At 35.4% G+C, this 25,496-nt stretch overlaps 1 protein-coding gene and 10 non-coding genes across 11 annotated transcripts in view; all 11 read right to left on the bottom strand.

Moving 5' to 3' along the window:
* LOC129377770 (transient receptor potential cation channel subfamily M member 4-like) overlaps nucleotides 1–25,496 on the bottom strand; it is a 58,778-nt gene that overhangs the window by 15,061 nt on the left and 18,221 nt on the right. The window contains 1 exon segment of the mRNA XM_055057918.1: nucleotides 1,286–1,470. Within this exon segment, the coding sequence (XP_054913893.1) occupies nucleotides 1,286–1,348 (63 nt within the window). The 5' untranslated portion in view covers nucleotides 1,349–1,470.
* Nucleotides 10,565–10,726, bottom strand: LOC129377907 (U1 spliceosomal RNA). The gene has a single exon (XR_008607990.1). It is a non-coding gene; the product is annotated as a U1 spliceosomal RNA (small nuclear RNA).
* Nucleotides 12,085–12,246, bottom strand: LOC129377925 (U1 spliceosomal RNA). The gene has a single exon (XR_008608007.1). It is a non-coding gene; the product is annotated as a U1 spliceosomal RNA (small nuclear RNA).
* On the bottom strand, nucleotides 13,607–13,768 carry LOC129377924 (U1 spliceosomal RNA). Its single transcript, XR_008608006.1, has one exon. It is a non-coding gene; the product is annotated as a U1 spliceosomal RNA (small nuclear RNA).
* Nucleotides 15,128–15,285, bottom strand: LOC129377918 (U1 spliceosomal RNA). The gene has a single exon (XR_008608000.1). It is a non-coding gene; the product is annotated as a U1 spliceosomal RNA (small nuclear RNA).
* On the bottom strand, nucleotides 16,633–16,791 carry LOC129377921 (U1 spliceosomal RNA). The gene has a single exon (XR_008608003.1). It is a non-coding gene; the product is annotated as a U1 spliceosomal RNA (small nuclear RNA).
* LOC129377922 (U1 spliceosomal RNA) lies at nucleotides 17,956–18,113 on the bottom strand. The gene has a single exon (XR_008608004.1). It is a non-coding gene; the product is annotated as a U1 spliceosomal RNA (small nuclear RNA).
* On the bottom strand, nucleotides 19,930–20,090 carry LOC129377916 (U1 spliceosomal RNA). The gene has a single exon (XR_008607998.1). It is a non-coding gene; the product is annotated as a U1 spliceosomal RNA (small nuclear RNA).
* LOC129377903 (U1 spliceosomal RNA) lies at nucleotides 21,444–21,605 on the bottom strand. The gene has a single exon (XR_008607986.1). It is a non-coding gene; the product is annotated as a U1 spliceosomal RNA (small nuclear RNA).
* Nucleotides 22,962–23,123, bottom strand: LOC129377915 (U1 spliceosomal RNA). Its single transcript, XR_008607997.1, has one exon. It is a non-coding gene; the product is annotated as a U1 spliceosomal RNA (small nuclear RNA).
* LOC129377910 (U1 spliceosomal RNA) lies at nucleotides 24,473–24,634 on the bottom strand. Its single transcript, XR_008607993.1, has one exon. It is a non-coding gene; the product is annotated as a U1 spliceosomal RNA (small nuclear RNA).

Genomic DNA, 25,496 nt, shown 5'->3' with positions numbered 1-25,496 from the left:
AGTTCATGCCCAAAACCTCATATCCAATTAACCAAACATGGCCTCTTTATTTGCATGCAGATACTTTGATTGCAGCAAAATATTTGAAACCGGTTGGTTGACAGAAAAAGCAGAAAATAATAAAACGGTCAGAAGACCAGGGAAGCCTGGGATGGCTCCATTACCAAAGATCTTTAGCGAGCATTTCGAGTTGCAACCAAACTCCAGGCTGGTTGATGACAAGAATGAAAAGATATTCATGTCCAATTTTCTGCAGAATCACCACATCCACCTGAAGTAAAGACCGTTCCGGGGAGACTAACTTACATTTTGATTTGACAGAACGCTGAGTAAAGAAATAAAACACATAAATCCAACAACACATTAGTTCTCCTCCTGCACAACTCGCATCTAATCTAAAAAAGATGGGCATTTCTTAATGCTTATCTGCATTAGGCAGAATTGTGAGATTCAGATTTGTTTGTTTTCATTCAGTCTTTTTAGTGGCATTAATCTTCTTCCGTACAAATGCAACTTCAGTGCTTCTAGGTATATTCAAAAGATCTGTAAGAAGTGGCTTGTTTTATGTTTACTAATATTAAAGAAATGGATTCAAAAAAAGAAAAACTGGAAAAAGATATGCTTGTGTATATTTAGTTGGGAGTTTTTTTCAATAAAGTGCTTGACAATATCTTTAAGAGTATTAAATTGTTAACAGATTAAATGCTAAAGAAATTCAAATGACATGTTTTATGTTTGTTTTAGTAAAACGTACCTAAATATTTCTTCAGAAACATTTTTGAAATGTTATCTAGGAAGTCTGAATAAATCTGAGGTGAACAGTAACACATAAATTTACAAGTTTTATTTGAACAACTTGACCTAAACGCACCATGAAGTCGTAAATCCCAGTGTAGAGGCGCAAACAGATCCCGACGCGACACCTGCAACTAGTTTATCGTGGTCTCTGAAGTGTAAAACCGTTTAATGTGATGCTGGTGGAGCTTTTTTCAGTTAATTACCCAATGCGATGGGTCAACTAACTTCCGGTAACTGGTTGGACAGGTTGGGCATTACGTTGGACTTTTACGTTCCGTCCCTAATGACGCGGGTTTCCATTCACAGAACATTTTTAAAAGCTGTCAGCGACAGTAAGTTAGCGAGATCCACACACAGACAGTGTTTCTCTACTTTCCAGTCTCTCAGCAATGCAAACCGCGTCTCTGAGGACAACTTTCACTTTGTTCTTCCACTCCTTCACAGCTCAGCTCGCTTTACTTGTTCCCCTCGTTAAAGGTTCACCCACCTGGTCTTTCTCAGATTTACTCAGCTTGTCTGTGCTTCCTCGCACTTCTCCGGTATTTTTCATCTTCCCTTTTCTTTCCTTTCCGTCCTTGTCAGCGGCAGGTTTGTAGAGGAAAGCACTCGAGGTTATGGTTTCTGGCTGGCCATTTTCCTCCACTGTAACATCAGTTCCTGCTTCTGCTGTTGCTGCAGACAAAGAGGAGAAACTTGGTTCGCTGCAGCCCAGACACACCTGACAGGTGAGGGTGTGGTTTCACAGCGCAGCTGGACAACTGACAAACTCCAAACACCTTGTCAAAACCACAGGATTTTAAAAACGGATCACATTCGCTGCTCCGTTTAAGTCCACTTCCTGATATGATAACTGTAAACACAGCTCTGTCTGTCTGTCTGTCTGTCTGTCTGTATTCATCTTATACATTTTTTACTCCTGCAGCTGGCTGTTTACACCAGGTTTTTTATGGTTTCACAGTTTTGAAGACAAAAACTTAAAATAAAACGATTGTTTTAGTGATTTTGATCGATTTTTCTGACAATTAATCGAATATACGTTTAAAAAAATTTCCACATTCTGCAGATTTTTCATGTAACCATTTAGGCCTTTTTTTTTAAAACAAGGCAAAAATACCATGTGAAAGGTATTTTTTATTTTAAGTTTGGTGTTTAAAACTGTGAGGCAAGATATTTATCCAAATGCTGTAAATCTGGTGTAAACAAGCAGGTACAGTGATTAAAAAAACAAAACAAGAACTGAACTGCATGTAAATTAGTTTCCTATCCACTTATCTAAAAAATATATTTCTAAAACACATAAAGCTAAATAGACACATTAAACTAACTCAGATATAAACACATTTATGGTTCATTACAAAGTACAACAGTTTATTGACATAAAAAGTAATAATTATAGTTTCTAAGTGACACACATCATTAATAGTTCCAGAACTGCTGACACCCAAATAATATTTAGGAAATATTCTAAATATTTTACCCCACATTATTTCAATATAACATAATGCAAAGAAATAAGGTATGACTTACATAATACAGGAAAACTCACCTCAAACAGAGTGATTTATGTTATTGGTCTGAACCATCAGGAAGAAGCATAAGTTTTTGCAATCATTAAAAGAACTCTGCATTCAAAGATAACATTAATTTGATTGTCCACAACCCGTGTTAGAATTTTCATGATGCTCTATTTAGCAGGTGAAGCAGCAGCAAAAACTCAATAATCAATAGTTTTACATCCAAGTTCATTTCAAAATCACACATATTGAATCTACTGCCTTTCCCTAATCTGTGTAGCTAATTAATGAATGAGCAGTTCAACTCATGCTCACATGATCTCAGCAGCAGGAGACTTTGCTTCTTCACTGCAGAGTCGTCCTCTGAGTGGATGTTGAATGTGGTGCAGCTTGTCATCACCTGTGGCATCTTTCGCTAGTCTGTTGCACCAATTGGAGATTTCTTTGGGCGAGTCAAGGACAGCAATCTGATCTAGGCCAGGGTCATCAGACTCTAGTCCTGGTTGGCCAGTGTCCTGCAACTCTTAGACGTCTCCCTGGTCCAACACACTTGAATCCAACAGCTCAATCACCTCCCAAGTGCAGTCAAGTTTTCCTGCTAATGACCTCATCATCTGACTCAGGTGAGTTGAAGTGGAGACACATCAATGCCCTCCTGGCCTGGAGTTGCCCATCCTCGGTGTAGGCCATGTCTTTCCGTCCTCCGTAGGTCTTCTGCCTGGACGTCTGCAGTCGCGGACGAAGCGCTTTGTTCCCTTTTATACTTTTTCAACAACAACAATTTTAAAGTTCCTCTATGTTTAGTTTGGTCCTGACCCTAACTGATTTTTACCTTTGGCCTATTGACAGCACTAAGGTTACAACGTGATTCATCTTATACATTTCACAATCATATTATTATTTGATCACAATAATCAACATTAAAAAGATTACAACCACTTCTTACATGGACCTGTTTCAGTAATAATGCTCTTTTCTTCTGATTCACCATTTCACCAATTCTGTGCATGAAGCTGGAAAGATGTCAAAGTGGACGAACGGCCCTTACCGCCTATTCCAAACAGGTCCTTGATCGTCATCTTCCCCTTTTTCTTTTTGCTGTTGTTGAATGGGAACACAGATAAACATTTCCTGGATTTGCGCATACTGTAAAGTGGGGCTCGACGGAGACTTAGCTTTTCATTCATGGTGTTGCTGAAAAAGAAAAATGAGATCAACTAAATTACAAATTAATGATCAGGTGGAGTTTATTTCACACAAATGTAAAATAAGAAAGGGATTGAACAAAGTAAGAAGACTGAACATCTGAAACTGGTTGATGTTTGAATAACATGGGATGATTTGTGGTTTGTTTGTGCCTTATTACATTATTTACATTCGCAGTAAAGTTGCTGACCTTTGACCTTCTTTCAGTGGGGAGGCAGAAGCCAGAGACGTCAACAGCAGCAGCAGCAGAAAAGTAATCTCCATTCTACAGTCTCCTAAAATAAAAAATAAAAAAAAAAGTTAATCTGAGCTATTATACAGGAAGTATGGAAGACAATTAGGGCCACTAAAAAACCAAGCAAATTATTACTCTCAGAATTCTGACTTTAATCTTTGAATTCTGATTTTTGTCTTTGACTTTTTAATTTAATCTCAGAATTCTGACTAATGCTGAGAGAAAAAGAAAAGAAAAAAATTTGACATTTTTCTCAGAATTCTTCATTTCCCAGTTTATCCCCTAATCATCTTCCATAGTGATCTTTTTAGCTCACTTAAAAGAAAAAAAAACATGTAATACTTACACAGAAAATGTAACCTAATAAAATGTAAATGTGAATCTTTTCCGTTGCTTCTTGCAGAAACCATTCGTCTCGCTGACTGCTGGCTTCCCCCGTCTGTCGCTGGCCCTTTAAAAGGCCAGCGGGGTCAGGGGGCGTGTCCATAAATGTCGTTTTAAATGTCGGGCATTCGTTCATTACTTGTGTCATGAATCAGTCACTCTGGCAGTTTTACTCTCTGTTTACAGGAGCCCTGAAGGCAACAGAAACAAGCCTTAAGCCAAAACATCACAGCAAAACATTGGACTTGTGCTTCAAGTGACCTTGTAGGTTCTGATGTTTACATTGATCCCCTCCACACACACACGCACACGCACACACACACCTCCTCCATCCCTCTCCTCCCTCGCTTCACTTGCTGCTGAGTAATTGTTCCAGAAATCTCTGGGCCTTCACTCACATCCACCTGGCCTCCAACTTTGTTTGAGAGAAAAAGGAGCAGCTCCTTGAGCTCACAGCTGCTCTCAAGTTTTGCAGTGATCCCAAACAAACCGCAGCAGCCAGAGCTGTTTACTGTCCCATGGATTTTTTTTTCCTGTATTGTAATAAAAAAAAAGAATGGACAACACAAGCAAGCAGAATGTCCATCCATATAACAGTCAGGAGCCATCTACATCAAATACAGTTTAGATTGAGCTACACATTATGTTTTAGATGCTTGGAGGCAGTAAATTGTAGATTCTGCAAGTTCTGTCTTGCAGGATCTGAAAATAATTGCTCAATTTTTTTTATTCTTAAATCTCCCAAAGAGATAAATAAAAACAAGAGGAGGATATGTTGGAGGACAGAACATGATAATCTGTTCTAAAAATGGGACATTTTTCTGCGCAAATTGCAAGTTTGACAAAGTAATTTTGTGGCCAAAAGCATGTAAATGTTTCAACAGAGAAGCTGTCTTTTACTGAATCGGTGCATTTCCATCGGACAGGTGAGCGAGAATGGAAAAAGATTTTTATTAAACATCTCAATGAATTCAGCTCAGGAACATTTAGTGTGATCAGGACATCATCCTGTCAGCCACACTAAAATAAACATTTGCCTTAATAACACAAGAGTCAGATCAATGTAGCGCATTTCCATCTCTGGAGACAGAAACACGCCGCTAAGCATTCTGGGAAATAGTTCCCACGCCTGTATTTTTCTTCTTTCAATTTTTTTAAGTTGTATCTGACACCTGAATGTTTGGCAGAAATTGATTGTTTTGTTCTTTGATTGTGCAGGACGTCGCAGCTCTTTACCGACACCTAGTGGCCAGTCTGCGACACTGCTTGATGAGGAAGCGCACGCTTCCTGTGGACACAGAGGGGCTGCAGGGTGAGGATAAAAATAATAAATAAATAGCTAAATAAAAAATTAAAACAATATGATGGACAGTACAGATATGAACAAGTTTGGAGAGAGGAATTTCAAATATTCTGACAAATGTTTTCTAAACAGTTAGTCATCATCAGGGCTAGCAGAGAAAATTTATTGTTAAAGAATAATTATATAGTTATTAATTTGAATGTTTACATTACTTGAAAGCTTCTTATAAATGTGGAAATCTTGCAGAGAGAATATTAAATTTGCACAATCTGGGAATGTATTTTTATGCCATTTCTCTAAAGATGCTTTTTACAAAATCCACATTTTGCACATTTTTTATGCTTTCATTTGGTTTTCTCCTAATTCTAAAAGTATAACCTAAGCATTTCAAAAAACAAAAAAATTTAAAAATAAATTAATGTTTTTTGGTGTCTGGAAAATAAGCTGCTTTAAAAACCTGCCACTAGTAGAAGCCGGTGGAACTACTGGTTCTGTATGTGCAAACTTAATTCTTCCTCTGGTACTGAGCTGAATGTTTCGGTCACTCCTCACTCAGAGGTTATTTTGAGCTTTAAGTTGTTGACAGCAGGAAACACTCGCACTGACTCTCCAAGATATCTCACACTCACTGTTTTTCCTGCGTTTGAATTCTGGATTAAACGCTCCGGAAAAAATCTTATGGGCTTTATTAATTTTCCTCTTATAGACTCAGCTGCTTTCAAAAGCACTGGCATTGATAGATAAAACTTTTTAATTAACTTTGAATGAATAATTGATCATGCTGTTTGAAAACTAGGATCAATTGGAATGTATGTTATTGAAATGAAATGTTTTTTTTTTTGTAAAGTGTATTGTGAATTGCTGTCATATAAATAAATTGAATTATTTCTTAAAAATAAAATGTCAAAATGTTTTTAAATGTAGGTAGTAATTAATTTTGTCTGGATTCAAAAATTACATGAATAAAATTTTTTCTTACTGTAAAAACAGAAAAAAACACTTTAATTTATGTTGTTGTGAAAGAGGCAACATTTCTTTACAAAACACAAAAATGTGTATTTTCTACAAAAGAATACAATGTTATTTACAGCTTTTTAAGAACCTCACAATAAGTTCTGGTTCTGCATTATCCTTCATAATACTGGTAAATAAATACAATGTAATTTATTTTTGCTTTACAAAATTTTTCTCATGAGTTTACTGACTTTTTATACAGTGCAAATTACAAAAATAAATAAACTTTTCTGTGACAATGTAAGTAACTGAGATACATTTGAGCAGCACCAGGCAGCTGAGACACATGTATTTAATTGTGCTGCTGTTCTGTCCTGCACTACCGGCCGAATCCGTACGGGTCGTTGGCGTCCTTTGACCCCTCTTTCCCTTCCGTCTTGCTGAGCTGGTGCAGAGAGTTGCCCAGGTTGTGAAGGAGACACGTCCCCAGCTGGCACACCGCCTTGTATGGGAGTCGGCGAGGGCGTGACCTCTGGTTGTCACTGGAAGAAAAGGCCAAGAATTTAAACTTTTAAATCCCAAAAGAATCATCAGGTTGGGTTTATTTAACCCAAACAGGTAGGAAGGTCACTGTTTCTACCTGTCTTTGAGATAGGACAGCCTGAACTGATTGACGTTTGAATAATACGGGATGATCTTCGGTTTGGGAGCGTATGTTCTCTCCTTGACCTCTGACCTCTGAGTCTGGCCCGCTCGACCTGAGAGGTCTGTATCTATTCCATTCCTGGAGAAATGACAAGGCGTGACGATGTGGTTCAGCTCACAGCAATTACAGTCATTCTGCTTTGGTTTTAATGATTTCATAAACCAATAAGACTGTCAGTTATTAACATTACACTGCAAAAACACAAAATCTTACCAAGTATATTTGGTCTGTAATATTTAAATAGTGCAATAGAAATAAGTTAAAAGTGATTTACACGTATCAGCAAAATATATGTGCTTGTTATAAGTTAATAATTTTGATGTACTATATTATTTCACTTATAACTAGAACTTTATAAATCATTGTTAAGGAATAATTTACTTAAAAGAAACTATTAAATTCCTCTGAACAGTTACTAGTGAGTTAGTTTTGCTTTATTCCACATGTAATAAAATATTTGCACTAGAAACTAGACCAAACTTACTCAATGAGAATTTTTGTGTATTAATCCAACTGTTAAGATGACAAACATCAAAATTAATTCTGCTTCAAAATAAGTGCATTAAGACTGTTTATAAAGAGTTTATAGCTTTATCAGTAATGATGTTTCAGTCTTAAATTAACATTTTTATTGGAAAGCGGTGCCTTATTACATTAGCAGAGAGTGAGGTGATGCTGACCTTTGACCTTGTCCAAATGGGGAGGCAAAAGTCAGAGACACGATCAGCAGCAGCAGCAGAAAAATAATCCCCATTCTGCCGAGACCTGGAATAAATAAAATACAATTAATCTGAGTTATCAGGAAAGTATGGAAGACGATTAGGGCCACTAAAAACCTCAGAGTTCAGACTTTTGACCTCAGAAAATTAAAGTCTGAGAAAAAAGAAAAGAAAAATTTAATTTTTCTGAGAGTTCTCCAGTTTATCCCGAATCATCTTCCATAGTAAAGAAATAAAGCTTAAGAAAGAAAAAATAATAACTTTTACTTACAGAGAAAATGTGAATCTTTTCCGTTGCTTCTTGCAGAAACCATCCGTCTCGCTGACTGCTGGCTTCCCCCGTCTGTCGCTGGCCCTTTAAAGGCCAGTGGGGTCGGGGGGCGTGTCCATAAATGTTGTTTTAAATGTCGGGCGTTCGTTCATTACTCGTGTCAAGAATCAGTCACTCCGGCAGTTTTACTCTCTGTTTACAGGAGCCATGAAGGCAACAGACACAAGCCTTAAGCCAAAACATCCCAGCAAAATATTGGACTTGTACTTCAAGTGACCTTGTAGGTTCTGATGTTTACATTGATCCCCTCCACACACATAAACACACACAAACACACACACACACACACACACACACACACACACACACACACACACACACACACACACACACACACACACACACACACACCTCCTCCATCCCTCTCCTCCCTCGCTTCGCTTGCTGCTGAGCAATTGTTCCAGAAATCACTCATTCATTTCCATCACCTGCAGGAAGCGCGCTAATCCCAGAATAACCCGATTCTCCTCCGAGCCTTTCTTTATCGCCTCTTTGTTTTTTTCCCTGGGCTTTTTCCCCCCTTGAGTCATTTTTCCCTCATTGTGTTTATTCCTGAAATGTCCTTCACTCACATCCACCTGGCCTCCAACTTTGTTTGAGAGAAAAAGGAGCAGCTCCTTGAGCTCACAGCTGCAGTGATCCCAAACAAACAGAGCTGTTTACTGTCCCATGGACGAGTTTTCTTTATTGAAATAAAAACAAAATAAGGACAAGTATATAGGAAACAGTGTACAGAATCTGCATCCATACAACAGTCAGGGGTCAAGTACAATAAATACAGTTTAAATTGTGGTACACTTTATGTTTTAGATGGAGTTTCATTTTGCAACACGTCTTCCATTGAGAAGTCCCAACATTAGTCATCACAGGTGTGTGAGAATGAAAGAACTCCAGCACTCAAATGATTATTATTTTACCTACGATTAATCGCGGATTACGTCCGACGGTAATCGGATAGAGGGGAGGGATTGCGTTCCCTAGAGGAAGTGTCCCTGTTTACCTGCTGAGGACAAACTCACAGGAAATCAGTCAATCACCACACAAGGTTTTTACTTCACTCTTAATAAAATGTTTTACTAATTTGATAAACGTTTGCGGTCATATTTTGTTTAATGTGACTGAAAACAGTAAAATTCTGTAATGAAACAACATAATTTGGCTTACCAACTCAAATTATTACTGCTAATTTTTCAAAGTGTAATTTTCCAAATGGTCGGGGTTAAAACCTGTACAAACAAATAAAAATGCATGCATTTACCAAAAAAAATACATAAAAAACCATGGTGACTTACAATAAAACCACACTCATGTTTACTGTATACTAACAACAGATGAAATCAGGTTGGTGGTTAACATCAGTCCATAGAGCTTTGGAGCTGACGCCACTGCGTGTGACGTTTACGGCGCTCGGCGCCATCTTGTATGGCCACATACCAAAACAAACTTTTTCCAGTGTTTTTATCCCGTTACTGCTGTATCCTCCTCTTCCATAATGCTGAACAGCAGTATGAAAGTTTGAAACTGGCACATGTCCAGTTTACAAATGGCTGGACATATGATCTGGACATTTTTATTCCCCAGAATGCAAATACGTTGTGGTTCGAACAAAGGTAAGTTTTGAGCTCCTTAATTTTATATAAATTCTTAGTGTACATTATTTTCCAATAAATCAGAATGTTTCTTGATAAGAGTATTAACAAGTGTGAACGCGTCATTATTAAAGTACTAACAGATTTACAAAGTTTTAATAAAACAGGTAGTTTTAATTAAACTACGGCAGTTCCACCTCATTTTTACCTCCTTTGAGCTCATTTAATGACAAGATAAAAATACTTAGAATTAATTTGTAATTTGCACATGTACAATAAAAGAAAATCCAGTTGGAAAACTGCAAATAAAGTACAAAATATGTACAATATAAACCTAAATATGCAACCGCTGGACATACATCAGGATCGTGTTAGAAAACGGATGATTCATAAAATGACCTCAGATTCTGTAAAACTTCTGAACAAAAACAAATCTAGGCAAATCAAATATATTAAATAGATGAATAAAAGGATGTTTTGTCTATAACTTAATTTTTTAAATAATTTAAATTTAGTATATCTGATTAATCTTAAAATGAGGTTTTTGGTGGAAATCACTTCCTGTCTATGTAATGTTTCTAATACCCTGTCTCATATAAACGGTCACAGTAATTTTAACAAACTTTGTTAAAATAAAAGTTATATATTACAGTTAAATAACTTACAAATTAACATCCAAAGACAGTTTAGAATTACATTTATTACATGAAGCTTTAAGCACTTTAAGCTTCATAGAACTAACCAATCTGATGAACAGTTCTTAACATGTCTGCAGCTCATAGTAATATTGGTTTATTGGGACACATTTATCATTTGACATGAATACAGGGGAGAGCACGAACGCAGTCCCCCACTACCATAAATTGTGCAGTTGAGATTCTCCATGTGGAGAATTCACAGAGGTCAGATCACCGCAGTGCAATGGCTGATCCTCACCCTGGGCGATCCGCCTACAGGATCATGGAGTCACCCCTGCCAGGTAAGTATGCCCTTTATTCCTCTGACTGACCATTAACAACTTCACACATCTGGTTCTGACTCACGGTGGGAGATTAAAATACTCCCTGAGTCACTTTACAATTTTACATTTGACGAAACTCAATCAGATAACAAATCTATGAAAATACTCAAAATAAGAAGCTTAGAAAAACTCACAAATATTGAAATTTTTAAACTTTTCAAATTCTAATTTTATTAAGTTTCTAAATTAACTTTTAAATTTCAATCTCAATATTTGAGATTATTTTCCCCATTTGTTGCCTGCTACGCTGAAGCTAGCATAGCCTGACATGAACGCTAAGCTAGTTAGCATAGCCTGACATGAATGCTAAGCTAGTTAGCATAGCCACAAAAGCCTGTGGATACGGTTTCCCTGAAAGTTGTTTCTCTATTAGCAAAATTAGCATCGCATACGTAAGTGATTGGCAGCGCTAAAGCCCGCCTCCTGGATCTGATTGGCCGTTTTTCATAGATTTCTTCAAAGGCAATAAAAACTCAGGAAAGAGGTGGATTAGTTTTTTTTCATAGAATCAGGAAAATGTTATGAAAGCAGAAAATGTAAGTCAGGTGATCACCACTAGTCTACAAAAATAATCAAAACTTTGACCTCAAACTAAAAATAAATCAAATGCAACATTAACTTCTAAAGTTCCAAGCTTTGGAATTATTTTTCCACCAGAGGCATCGTCAAGATCCTGAAACATCAGGAGTCTGGAAATAGAGCAACCACAGAATAATCTGAAAATACTTTTATTTCTCTGCCTTCTGGATTTTAAGGAATATGAATTTTGAAAGAAATTTGTAAAATTCTTTTTGTTGTTGGCGTTTAATTAAAGGAAGAAAAACTAAAATAATTACAGCTCATTGGGACAACATATGAGGAGCAAATATCTGCTAAAAATGAATCATCAAAAGTAAAAAAAGGAAATATTTTAGCTTAAAAAGTTTATTTACTAGGGAAAAAACTCATTTTTAACTTCAGATTCAAATATTTTCAAGTTTTCATCTCAAATTTCGGACTTTTATTTTCTAGAAAATTTTTCTGATTAATCTTAAAATGAGGTTTTTGGTGGAAATCACTTCCTGCCTATGTAATGTTTCTAATACCCTGTCTCATATAAACGGTCACAGTAATTTTAACAAACTTTTTTAAAATAAGTTATATATTACAGTTAAATAACTTACAAATTAACATCCAAAGACTGTTTAGAATTACATTTATTACATGAAGCTTTAAGCACTTTAAGCTTCATAGAACTAACCGATCTGATTAACAGTTCTTAACATGTCTGCAGCTCATAGTAATATTGGTTTATTGGGACACATTTATCATTTGACATGAATACCAGGGGAGAGCGCGAACGCAGTCCCCCACTACCATAAATTGTGCAGTTGAGATTCTCCATGTGGAGAAGTCACAGAGGTCAGATCACCGCAGTGCAATGGCTGATCCTCACCCTGGGCGATCCACCTACAGGATCATGGAGTCACCCCTGCCAGGTAAGTATGCCCTTTATTCCTCTGACTGACCATTAACAACTTCACACATCTGGTTCTGACTCACGGTGGGAGATTAAAATACTCCCTGAGTCACTTTAGAATTTTACATTTGACGAAACTCAATCAGATAACAAATCTATGAAAATACTCAAAATAAGGTGCTTAGAAAAACTCACAAATATTGAAATTTTTAAACTTTTCAAATTCTAATTTTATTAAGTTTCTAAATTAACTTTTAAATTTCAATCTCAATATTTGAGATTATTTTCCCCATTTGCTGCCTGCTATGCTGAAGCTAGCATAGCCTGACATGAATGCTAGGCTACTTAGCATAGCCTGACATGAACGCTAAGATAGTTAGCATAGCCACAAAAGCCTGTGGATACGGTTTCCCTGAAAGTTGTTTCTCTATTAGCAAAATTAGCATCGCATACGTAAGTGATTGGCAGCGCTAAAACCCGCCTCCTGGATCTGATTGGCCGTTTTTCATAGATTTCTTCAAAGGCAATAAAAACTCAGGAAAGAGGTGGATTTGTTTTTTTTCATAGAATCAGGAAAATGTTATGAAAGCAGAAAATGTACGTCAGGTGATCACCACTAGCCTACAAAAATAATCAAAACTTTGACCTCAAACTAAAAATAAATCAAATGCAACATTAACTTCTAAAGTTCCAAGCTTTGGAATTATTTTTCCACCAGAGGCATCGTCAAGATCCTGAAACATCAGGAGTCTGGAAATAGAGCAACCACAGAATAATCTGAAAATACTTTTATTTCTCTGCCTTCTGGATTTTAAGGAATATGAATTTTGATAGAAATTTGTTAAATTCGTTTTGTTGTTGGCGTTTAATTAAAGGAAGAAAAACTAAAATAATTACAGCTCATTGGGACAACATATGAGGAGCAAATATCTGCTAAAAATGAATCATCAAAAGTAAAAAAAAGGAAATATTTTAGCTTAAAAAGTTTATTTACTAGGGAAAAAACTCATTTTTAACTTCAGATTCAAATATTTTCAAGTTTTCATCTCAAATTTCGGACTTTTATTTTCTAGAAAATTTTTCTGATTAATCTTAAAATGAGGTTTTTGGTGGAAATCACTTCCTGTCTATGTAATGTTTCTAATACCCTGTCTCATATAAACGTCACAGTAATTTTAACAAACATTTTTTTTATAAAAGTTATATATTATTGTTAAATAACTTACAAATTAACATCCAAAGACAGTTTAGAATTACATTTATTACATGAAGCTTTAAGCACTTCAAGCTTCATAGAACTAACCGATCTGATTAACAGTTCTTAACATGTCTGCAGCTCATAGTAATATTGGTTTATTGGGACACATTTATCATTTGACATGAATACCAGGGGAGAGCGCGAACGCAGTCCCCCACTACCATAAATTGTGCAGTTGAGATTCTCCATGTGGAGAAGTCACAGAGGTCAGATCACCGCAGTGCAATGGCTGATCCTCACCCTGGGCGATCCACCTACAGGATCATGGAGTCACCCCTGCCAGGTAAGTATGCCCTTTATTCCTCTGACTGACCATTAACAACTTCACACATCTGGTTCTGACTCACGGTGGGAGATTAAAATACTCCCTGAGTCACTTTAGAATTTTACATTTGACGAAACTCAATCAGATAACAAATCTATGAAAATACTCAAAATAAGGTGCTTAGAAAAACTCACAAATATTGAAATTTTTAAACTTTTCAAATTCTAATTTTATTAAGTTTCTAAATTAACTTTTAAATTTCAATCTCAATATTTGAGATTATTTTCCCCATTTGCTGCCTGCTATGCTGAAGCTAGCATAGCCTGACATGAATGCTAGGCTACTTAGCATAGCCTGACATGAACGCTAAGATAGTTAGCATAGCCACAAAAGCCTGTGGATACGGTTTCCCTGAAAGTTGTTTCTCTATTAGCAAAATTAGCATCGCATACGTAAGTGATTGGCAGCGCTAAAACCCGCCTCCTGGATCTGATTGGCCGTTTTTCATAGATTTCTTCAAAGGCAATAAAAACTCAGGAAAGAGGTGGATTTGTTTTTTTTCATAGAATCAGGAAAATGTTATGAAAGCAGAAAATGTACGTCAGGTGATCACCACTAGCCTACAAAAATAATCAAAACTTTGACCTCAAACTAAAAATAAATCAAATGCAACATTAACATCTAAAGTTCCAAGCTTTGGAATTATTTTCCACCAGAGGCATCGTCAAGATCCTGAAACATCAGGAGTCTGGAAATAGAGCAACCACAGAATAATCTGAAAATACTTTTATTTCTCTGCCTTCTGGATTTTAAGGAATATGAATTTAGAAAGAAATTTGTAAAATTCTTTTTGTTGTTGGCGTTTAATTAAAGGAAGAAAACTAAAATAATTACAGCTCATTGGGACAACATATGAGGAGCAAATATCTGCTAAAAATGAATCATCAAAAGTAAAAAAAAGGAAATATTTTAGCTTAAAAAGTTTATTTACTAGGGAAAAAACTCATTTTTAACTTCAGATTCAAATATTTTCAAGTTTTCATCTCAAATTTCGGACTTTTATTTTCTAGAAAATTTTTCTGATTAATCTTAAAATGAGGTTTTTGGTGGAAATCACTTCCTGTCTATGTAATGTTTCTAATACCCTGTCTCACATAAACGGTCACAGTAATTTTAACAAACTTTGTTAAAATGAAAGTTATATATTACAGTTAAATAACTTACAAATTAACATCCAAAGACAGTTTAGAATTACATTTATTACATGAAGCTTTAAGCACTTTAAGCTTCATAGAACTAACCGATCTGATTAACAGTTCTTAACATGTCTGCAGCTCATAGTAATATTGGTTTATTGGGACACATTTATCATTTGACATGAATACCAGGGGAGAGCGCGAACGCAGTCCCCCACTACCATAAATTGTGCAGTTGAGATTCCATGTGGAGAAGTCACAGAGTCAGATCACCGCAGTGCAATGCTGATCCTCACCCTGGGCGATCCGCCTACAGGATCATGGAGTCACCCCTGCCAGGTAAGTATGCCCTTTATTCCTCTGACTGACCATAACAACTTCACACATCTGGTTCTGACTCACGGTGGGAGATTAAAATACTCCTGAGTCACTTTACAATTTACATTGACGAAAAACTCAATCAGATAACAAATCTATGAAAATACTCAAAATAAGGTGCTTAGAAAAACTCACAAATATTGAAATTTTAAACTTTTCAAATTCTAATTTTATTAAGTTTCTAAATTAACTTTTAAATTTCAATATCAATATTTGAGATTATTTTCCCCATTTGCTGCCTGCTACGCTGCAGCTAGCATAGCCTGACATGAACGCTAAGATAGTTAGCATAGCCTGACATGAATGCTAAGCTAGTTAGCATAGCCACAAAAGCCTGTGGATACGGTTTCCCTGAAGTTGTTTCTCTATTAGCAAAATTAGCATCGCATACGTAAAGGATTGGCAGCGCTAAAGCCCGCCTCCTGGATCTGATTGGCCGTTTTCATAGATTTCTTCAAAGGCAATAAAAACTCAGGAAAGAGGTGGATCAGTTTTTTCATAGAATCAGGAAAATGTTATGAAAGCAGAAAATGTACGTCAGGTGATCACCACTAAGCCTACAAAAATAATCAAAACTTTGACCTCAACTAAAAATAAATCAATGCAACATTAACTTCTAAAGTTCCAAGCTTTGGAATTATTTTTCCACCAGAGGCATCGTCAAGATCCTGAAACATCAGGAGTCTGGAAATAGTGCAACCACAGAATAATCTGAAAATACTTTTATTTCTCTGCCTCTGGATTTTAAGGAATATGGAATTTTGAAAGAAATTTGTAAAATTCTTTTTGTTGTTGGCGTTTAATTAAAGGAAGAAAAACTAAAATAATTACAGCTCATTGGGGACAACATGAGGAGCAAATATCTGCTAAAAATGAATCATCAAAAGTAAAAAAAAAGGAAATATTTAGCTTAAAAAGTTTATTTATAGGGAAAAACTCATTTTTAACTTCAGATTCAAATATTTTCAAGTTTTCATCTCAAATTTCGGACTTTTATTTTCTAGAAAATTTTTCTGATTAATCTTAAAATGAGGTTTTTGGTGGAAATCACTTCCTGTCTATGTAATGTTTCTAATACCCTGTCTCACATAAACGGTCACAGTAATTTTAACAACTTTGTTAAAATGAAAGTTATATATACAGTTAAATAACTTACAAATTAACATCCAAAGACAGTTTAGAATTACATTTATTACATGAAGCTTTAAGCACTTTAAGCTTCATAGAACTAACCGATCTGATTAACAGTTCTTAACATGTCTGCAGCTCATAGTAATATTGGTTTATTGGGACACATTTATCATTTGACATGAATACAGGGGAGAGCGCGAACGCAGTCCCCCACTACCATAAAATGTGCAGTTGAGATTCTCCATGTGGAGAATTCACAGAGGTCAGATCACCGCAGTGCAATGGCTGATCCTCACCCTGGGCGATCCGCCTACAGGATCATGAGTCACCCTGCAGGTAAGTATGCCCTTTATTCCTCTGACTGACATTAACAACTTCACACATCTGGTTCTGACTCACGGTGGGAGATTAAAATACTCCCTGAGTCACTTTAGAATTCTACATTTGACAAAACTCAATCAGATACAAATCTATGAAAATACTCAAAATAGGTGCTTAGAAAAACTCACAAATATTGAAATTTTTAAATTTTCAAATTCTAATTTTATTTAAGTTTCTAAATTAACTTTTAAATTTCAATCTCAATATTTGAGATTATTTTCCCCATTGCTGCCTGCTACGCTGCAGCTAGCATAGCCTGACATGAATGCTAGGCTACTTAGCATAGCCTGACATGAATGCTAAGTAGTTAGCATAGCCACAAAAGCCTGTGGATACGGTTTCCCTGAAAGTTGTTTCTCTATTAGCAAAATTAGCATCGCATACGTAAGTGATTGGCAGCGCTAAAACCCGCCTCCTGGATCTGATTGGCCGTTTTTCATAGATTTCTTCAAAGGCAATAAAAACTCAGGAAAGAGGTGGATTTGTTTTTTTTCATAGAATCAGGAAAATGTATGAAAGCAGAAAAGTACGTCAGGTGATCACCACTAGCCTACAAAAATAATCAAAACTTTGACCTCAAACTAAAATAAATCAAATGCAACATTAACTTCTAAAGTTCCAAGCTTTGGAATTATTTTTCCACCAGAGGCATCGTCAAGATCCTGAAACATCAGGAGTCTGGAAATAGAGCAACCACAGAATAATCTGAAAATACTTTTATTTCTCTGCCTTCTGGATTTTAAGGAATATGAATTTTGAAAGAAATTTGTAAAATTCTTTTTGTTGTTGGCGTTTAATTAAAGGAAGAAAAAACTAAATAATTACAGCTCATTGGGACAACAATGAGGAGCAAATATCTGCTAAAAATGAATCATCAAAAGTAAAAAAAAGGAAATATTTTAGCTTGAAAAGTTTATTTACTAGGGAAAAAAACTCATTTTTTAACTTTTCAGATTCAAATATTTTCAAGTTTTTGTCTCAAATTTCAGACTTTTATTTTCTAGAAAATTTCTCTGATTAATCTTAAAATGAGGTTTTTGGTGGAAATCACTCCTGCCTATGTAATGTTTCTAATACCCTAATACCAATATTGGTTTATTGGGACACTTTTTCATTGACATGAATACCACGGGAGAGCACGAACACAGTCCCCCACTACCATAAATTGTGCAGTTGAGATTCTCCATGTGGAGAATTCACAGAGGTCAGATCACCACAGTGCAATGGCTGATCCTCACCCTGGGCGATCCACTACAGGATCTGGAGTCACCCCTGCCAGGGTTATTGCCCTTTATTCCTCTGACTGACCATTAACAACTTCACACATCTGGTTCTGATCACGGTGGGAGATTAAATACTCCCTGAGTCACTTTACAATTTTTACGTTTAACTAAAACTCAATCCGAATATAACTCTATAAAAAATACTCAAAATGAGAAACTTAGAAAAACTCACAAATTCTGACATATTTAAACTTTAAAAAATTTTAAATTTCAGAAATTTTCCAGAGAAACTTTTAATTTCAATCTCAATATTTGAGATTTTCCCCGTTTGCTGTCTGCTATGCTGCAGTAGCATAGCCTGACATGAATGCTAGGCTAGTTAGCATAGCCTGACATGAATGCTAGGCTAGTTAGCATAGCCACAAAAGTCTGTGGATAATCAAAATAAGAAACTTAGAAACTCACAAATATTAAAATTTTTAAACTTTCAAATTCTAATTTTATTAAGTTTCTAAATTAACTTCTAAATTTCAATCACAATATTTGAGATTATTTTCTCGTTTGCTGTCTGCTACGCTGCAGCTAGCATAGCCTGACATAAATGCTAGGCTAGTTAGCATAGAATGACATGAATGCTAGGCTACTTAGCATAGCCACAAAAGTCGTGGATACTCAAAATAAGAAACTTAGAAACTCACAAATATTAAAATTTTTAAACTTTTCAAATTCTAATTTTATTAAGTTTCTAAATTAACTTTTAAATTTCAATCTCAATATTTGAGATTATTTTCTCGTTTGCTGTCTGCTACGCTGCAGCTAGCATAGCCTGACATGAATGCTAGGCTACTTAGCATAGCCTGACATGAATGCTAAGCTAGTTAGCATAGCCACAAAAGCCTGTGGATACAGTTTCCCTGAAAGTTGTTTCTTTATTAGCAAAATTAGCATCGCATACGTAAGTGATTGGCAGCGCTAAAACCCGCCTCCTGGATCTGATTGGCCGTTTTTCATAGATTTCTTCAAAGGCAATAAAAACTCAGGAAAGAGGTGGATTTTTTTTTTTCATAGAATCAGGAAAATGTTATGAAAGCAGAAAATGTACGTCAGGTGATCACACTAGCCTACAAAAATAATCAAAACTTTGACCTCAAACTAAAATAAATCAAATGCAACATTAACTTCTAAAGTTCCAAGCTTTGGAATTATTTTCCACCAGAGGCATCGTCAAGATCCTGAAACATCAGGAGTCTGGAAATAGTGCAACCACAGAATAATCTGAAATACTTTTATTTCTCTGCCTTCTGGATTTTAAGGAATATGAATTTTTGAAAGAAATTTGTAAAATTCTTTTTGTTGTTGGCGTTGATTAAGGAAGAAAAACTAAAATAATTACAGCTCATTGGGACAACATATGAGGAGCAAATATCTGCTAAAAATGAATCATCAAAAGTAAAAAAAAGGAAATATTTTAGCTTTAAAAGTTTATTTACTAGGGAAAAAATCATTTTTAACTTTTCAGATTCAAATATTTTCAAGTTTTTGTCTCAAATTTCAGACTTTTATTTTCTAGAAAATTTTTCTGATTAATCTTAAAATGAGGTTTTTGGTGGAAATCACTTCCTGTCTATGTAATGTTTCTAATACCCTGTCTCATATAAACGGTCACAGTAATTTTTAACAAACTTTTTTAAAATAAAAGTTATATATTACAGTTAACTTAAATTAACATCCAAAGACAGTTTAGAATTACATTTATTACATGAAGCTTTAAGCACTTTAAGCTTCATAGAACTAACCGATCTGATGAACAGTTCTTAACATGTCTGCAGCTCATAGTAATATTGGTTTATTGGGACACATGTATCATTTGACATGAATACAGGGAGAGCACGAACGCAGTCCCCCACTACCATAAATTGTGCATTGAGATTCTCCATGTGGAGAATTCACAGAGGTCAGATCACCGCAGTGCAATGGCTGATCCTCACCCTGGGCAATCCACCTACAGGATCATGGAGTCACCCCTGCCAGGTAAGTATGCCCTTTATTCCTCTGACTGACCATTAACAACTTCACACATCTGGTTCTGACTCACGGTGGGAGATTAAAATACTCCCTGAGTCACTTTAGAATTTTACATTTGACGAAACTCAATCAGATAACAAATCTATGAAAATACTCAAAATAAGGTGCTTAGAAAAACACAAATATCGAAATTTTTAAACTTTTCAAATTCTAATTTTATTAAGTTTCTAAATTAACTTTTAAATTTCAATCACAATATTTGAGATTATTTTCCCCATTTGCTGCATGCTACGCTGCAGTTAGCATAGCCTGACATGAATGCTAGGCTACTTAGCATAGCCTGACATGAATGCTAAGCTAGTTAGCATAGCCAAAAAAGCCTGTGGATACGGTTTCCCTGAAAGTTGTTTCTTTATTAGCAAAATTAGAATCGCATACGTAAGTGATTGGCAGCGCTAAAACCCGCCTCCTGGATCTGATTGGCCGTTTTTCATAGATTTCTTCAAAGGCAATAAAAACTCAGGAAAGAGGTGGATTAGTTTTTTTTCATAGAATCAGGAAAATGTTATGAAAGCAGAAAATGTATGTCAGGTGATCACCACTAGCCTACAAAAATAATCAAAACTTTGACCTCAAACTAAAAATAAATCAAATGCAACATTAACTTCTAAAGTTCCAAGCTTTGGAATTATTTTTCCACCAGAGGCATCGTCAAGATCCTGAAACATCAGGAGTCTGGAAATAGTGCAACCACAGAATAATCTGAAAATACTTTTATTTCTCTGCCTTCTGATTTTAAGGAATATGAATTTTGAAAGAAATTTGTAAAATTCTTTTTGTTGTTGGCGTTTAATTAAAGGAAGAAAAACTAAAATAATTACAGCTCATTGGGACAACATATGAGGAGCAAATATCTGCTAAAAATGAATCATCAAAAGTAAAAAAAGGAAATATTTTAGCTTAAAAGTTTATTTACTAGGGAAAAACTCATTTTAACTTCAGATTCAAATATTTTCAAGTTTTCATCTCAAATTTCGAACTTTATTTTCTAGAAAATTTCTCTGATTAATCTTAAAATGAGGTTTTTGGTGGAAATCACTTCCTGTCTATGTAATGTTTCTAATACCCTGTCTCATATAAACGGTCACAGTAATTTTAACAAACTTTGTTAAAATAAAAGTTATATATTACAGTTAAATAACTTACAAATTAACATCCAAAGACAGTTTAGAATTACATTTATTACATGAAGCTTTAAGCACTTTAAGCTTCATAGAACTAACCGATCTGATTAACAGTTCTTAACATGTCTGCAGCTCATAGTAATATTGGTTTATTGGGACACATTTATCATTTGACATGAATACCAGGGGAGAGCGCGAACGCAGTCCCCCACTACCATAAATTGTGCAGTTGAGATTCTCCATGTGGAGAATTCACAGAGGTCAGATCACCGCAGTGCAATGGATGATCCTCACCCTGGGCGATCCACCTACAGGATCATGGAGTCACCCCTGCCAGGTAAGTATGCCCTTTATTCCTCTGACTGACCATAACAACTTCACACATCTGGTTCTGACTCACGGTGGGAGATTAAAATACTCCCTGAGTCACTTTAGAATTTTACATTTGACGAAACTCAATCAGATAACAAATCTATGAAAATACTCAAAATAAGGTGCTTAGAAAAACTCACAAATATTGAAATTTTTAAACTTTTCAAATTCTAATTTTATTAAGTTTCTAAATTAACTTTTAAATTTCAATCTCAATATTTGAGATTATTTTCTCCATTTGCTGCCTGCTACGCTGAAGCTAGCATAGCCTGACATGAACGCTAAGATAGTTAGCATAGCCTGACATGAATGCTAAGCTAGTTAGCATAGCCACAAAAGCCTGTGGATACGGTTTCCCTGAAAGTTGTTTCTCTATTAGCAAAATTAGCATCGCATACGTAAGTGATTGGCAGCGCTAAAACCCGCCTCCTGGATCTGATTGGCCGTTTTCATAGATTTCTTCAAAGGCAATAAAAACTCAGGAAAGAGGTGGATTTGTTTTTTTCATAGAATCAGGAAAATGTTATGAAAGCAGAAAATGTACGTCAGGTGATCACCACTAGCCTACAAAAATAATCAAAACTTTGACCTCAAACTAAAAATAAATCAAATGCAACATTAACTTCTAAAGTTCCAAGCTTTGGAATTATTTTTCCACCAGAGGCATCGTCAAGATCCTGAAACATCAGGAGTCTGGAAATAGAGCAACCACAGAATAATCTGAAAATACTTTTATTTCTCTGCCTTCTGGATTTTAAGGAATATGAATTTTGATAGAAATTTGTAAAATTCTTTTTGTTGTTGGCGTTTAATTAAAGGAAGAAAAACTAAAATAATTACAGCCATTGGGACAACATATGAGGAGCAAATATCTGCTAAAAATGAATCATCAAAAGTAAAAAAAAGGAAATATTTTAGCTTAAAAAGTTTATTTACTAGGGAAAAAAACTCATTTTTAACTTCAGATTCAAATATTTTCAAGTTTTCATCTCAAATTTCGAACTTTTGTTTTCTAGAAAATTTTTATGATTAATCTTAAAATGAGGTTTTTGGTGGAAATCACTTCCTGTCTATGTAATGTTTCTAATACCCTGTCTCATATAACGGTCCCAGTAATTTTAACAAACTTTGTTAAAATGAAAGTTATATATTACAGTTAAATAACTTACAAATTAACATCCAAAGACAGTTTAGAATTACATTTATTACATGAAGCTTTAAGCACTTTAAGCTTCATAGAACTAACCGATCTGATGAACAGTTCTTAACATGTCTGCAGCTCATAGTAATATTGGTTTATGGGACACATTTATCATTTGACATGAATACCAGGGGAGAGCGCGAACGCAGTCCCCCACTACCACAAATTGTGCAGTTGAGATTCTCCATGTGGAGAATTCACAGAGGTCAGATCACCGCAGTGCAATGGCTGATCCTCACCCTGGGCGATCCACCTACAGGATCATGGAGTCACCCCTGCCAGGTAAGTATGCCCTTATTCCTCTGACTGACCATTAACAACTTCACACATCTGGTTCTGACTCACGGTGGGAGATTAAAATACTCCCTGAGTCACTTAGAATTCTACATTTGACGAAACTCAATCAGATAACAAATCTATGAAAATACTCAAAATAAGGTGCTTAGAAAAACACAAATATCGAAATTTTTAAACTTTTCAAATTCTAATTTTATTAAGTTTCTAAATTAACTTTTAAATTTCAATCTCAATATTTGAGATTATTTTCCCCATTTGCTGCATGCTACGCTGCAGTTAGCATAGCCTGACATGAATGCTAGGCTACTTAGCATAGCCTGACATGAATGCTAAGCTAGTTAGCATAGCCAAAAAAGCCTGTGGATACGGTTTCCCTGAAAGTTGTTTCTTTATTAGCAAAATTAGAATCGCATACGTAAGTGATTGGCAGCGCTAAAACCCGCCTCCTGGATCTGATTGGCCGTTTTTCATAGATTTCTTCAAAGGCAATAAAAACTCAGGAAAGAGGTGGATTAGTTTTTTTTCATAGAATCAGGAAAATGTTATGAAAGCAGAAAATGTACGTCAGGTGATCACCACTAGCCTACAAAAATAATCAAAACTTTGACCTCAAACTAAAAATAAATCAAATGCAACATTAACTTCTAAAGTTCCAAGCTTTGGAATTATTTTTCCACCAGAGGCATCGTCAAGATCCTGAAACATGAGGAGTCTGGAAATAGTGCAACCACAGAATAATCTGAAAATACTTTTATTTCTCTGCCTTCTGGATTTTAAGGAATATGAATTTTGAAAGAAATTTGTAAAATTCTTTTGTTGTTGGCATTTAATTAAAGGAAGAAAAACTAAAATAATTACAGCTCATTGGGACAACATATGAGGAGCAAATATCTGCTAAAAATGAATCATCAAAAGTAAAAAAAGGAAATATTTTAGCTTAAAAAGTTTATTACTAGGGAAAAAACTCATTTTTAACTTCAGATTCAAATATTTTCAAGTTTTCATCTCAAATTTCGAACTTTTATTTTCTAGAAAATTTTTATGATTAATCTTAAAATGAGGTTTTTGGTGGAAATCACTTCCTGTCTATGTAATGTTTCTAATACCCTGTCTCATATAAACGGTCCCAGTAATTTTAACAAACTTTGTTAAAATGAAAGTATATTACAGTTAAATAACTTACAAATTAACATCCAAAGACAGTTTAGAATTACATTTATTACATGAAGCTTTAAGCACTTTAAGCTTCATAGAACTAACCGATCTGATGAACAGTTCTTAACATGTCTGCAGCTCATAGTAATATTGGTTTATTGGGACACATTTATCATTTGACATGAATACAGGGAGAGCGCGAACGCAGTCCCCCACTACCATAAATTGTGCAGTTGAGATTCTCCATGTGGAGAAGTCACAGAGGTCAGATCACCGCAGTGCAATGGCTGATCCTCACCCTGGGCGATCCGCCTACAGGATCATGGAGTCACCCCTGCCAGGTAAGTATGCCCTTTATTCCTCTGACTGACCATTAACAACTTCACACATCTGGTTCTGACTCACGGTGGGAGATTAAAATACTCCCTGAGTCACTTTAGAATTTTACATTTGACAAAACTCAATCAGATAACAAATCTATGAAAATACTCAAAATAAGGTGCTTAGAAAAACTCACAAATATTGAAATTTTTAAACTTTTCAAATTCTAATTTTATTAAGTTTCTAAATTAACTTTTAAATTTCAATCTCAATATTTGAGATTATTTTCCCCATTTGCTGCCTGCTATGCTGAAGCTAGTATAGCCTGACATGAATGCTAGGCTACTTAGCATAGCCTGACATGAACGCTAAGATAGTTAGCATAGCCACAAAAGCCTGTGGATACGGTTTCCCTGAAAGTTGTTTCTCTATTAGCAAAATTAGCATCGCATACGTAAGTGATTGGCAGCGCTAAAACCCGCCTCCTGGATCTGATTGGCCGTTTTTCATAGATTTCTTCAAAGGCAATAAAAACTCAGGAAAGAGGTGGATTTGTTTTTTTTTCATAGAATCAGGAAAATGTTATGAAAGCAGAAAATGTACGTCAGGTGATCACCACTAGCCTACAAAAATAATCAAAACTTTGACCTCAAACTAAAAATAAATCAAATGCAACATTAACTTCTAAAGTTCCAAGCTTTGGAATTATTTTTCCACCAGAGGCATCGTCAAGATCCTGAAACATGAGGAGTCTGGAAATAGTGCAACCACAGAATAACCTGAAAATACTTTTATTTCTCTGCCTTCTGGATTTTAAGGAATATGAATTTTGAAAGAAATTTGTAAAATTCTTTTTGTTGTTGGCGTTTAATTAAAGGAAGAAAAAACTA

This window comes from Poeciliopsis prolifica, unplaced genomic scaffold, assembly GCF_027474105.1.
Source record: "Poeciliopsis prolifica strain line A6 unplaced genomic scaffold, Auburn_PproV2 SCAFFOLD049, whole genome shotgun sequence".
In the NCBI taxonomy this organism is placed as follows: Eukaryota; Metazoa; Chordata; class Actinopteri; order Cyprinodontiformes; family Poeciliidae; genus Poeciliopsis; species Poeciliopsis prolifica.
This window is presented reverse-complemented; position numbering and strand designations above follow the sequence as displayed.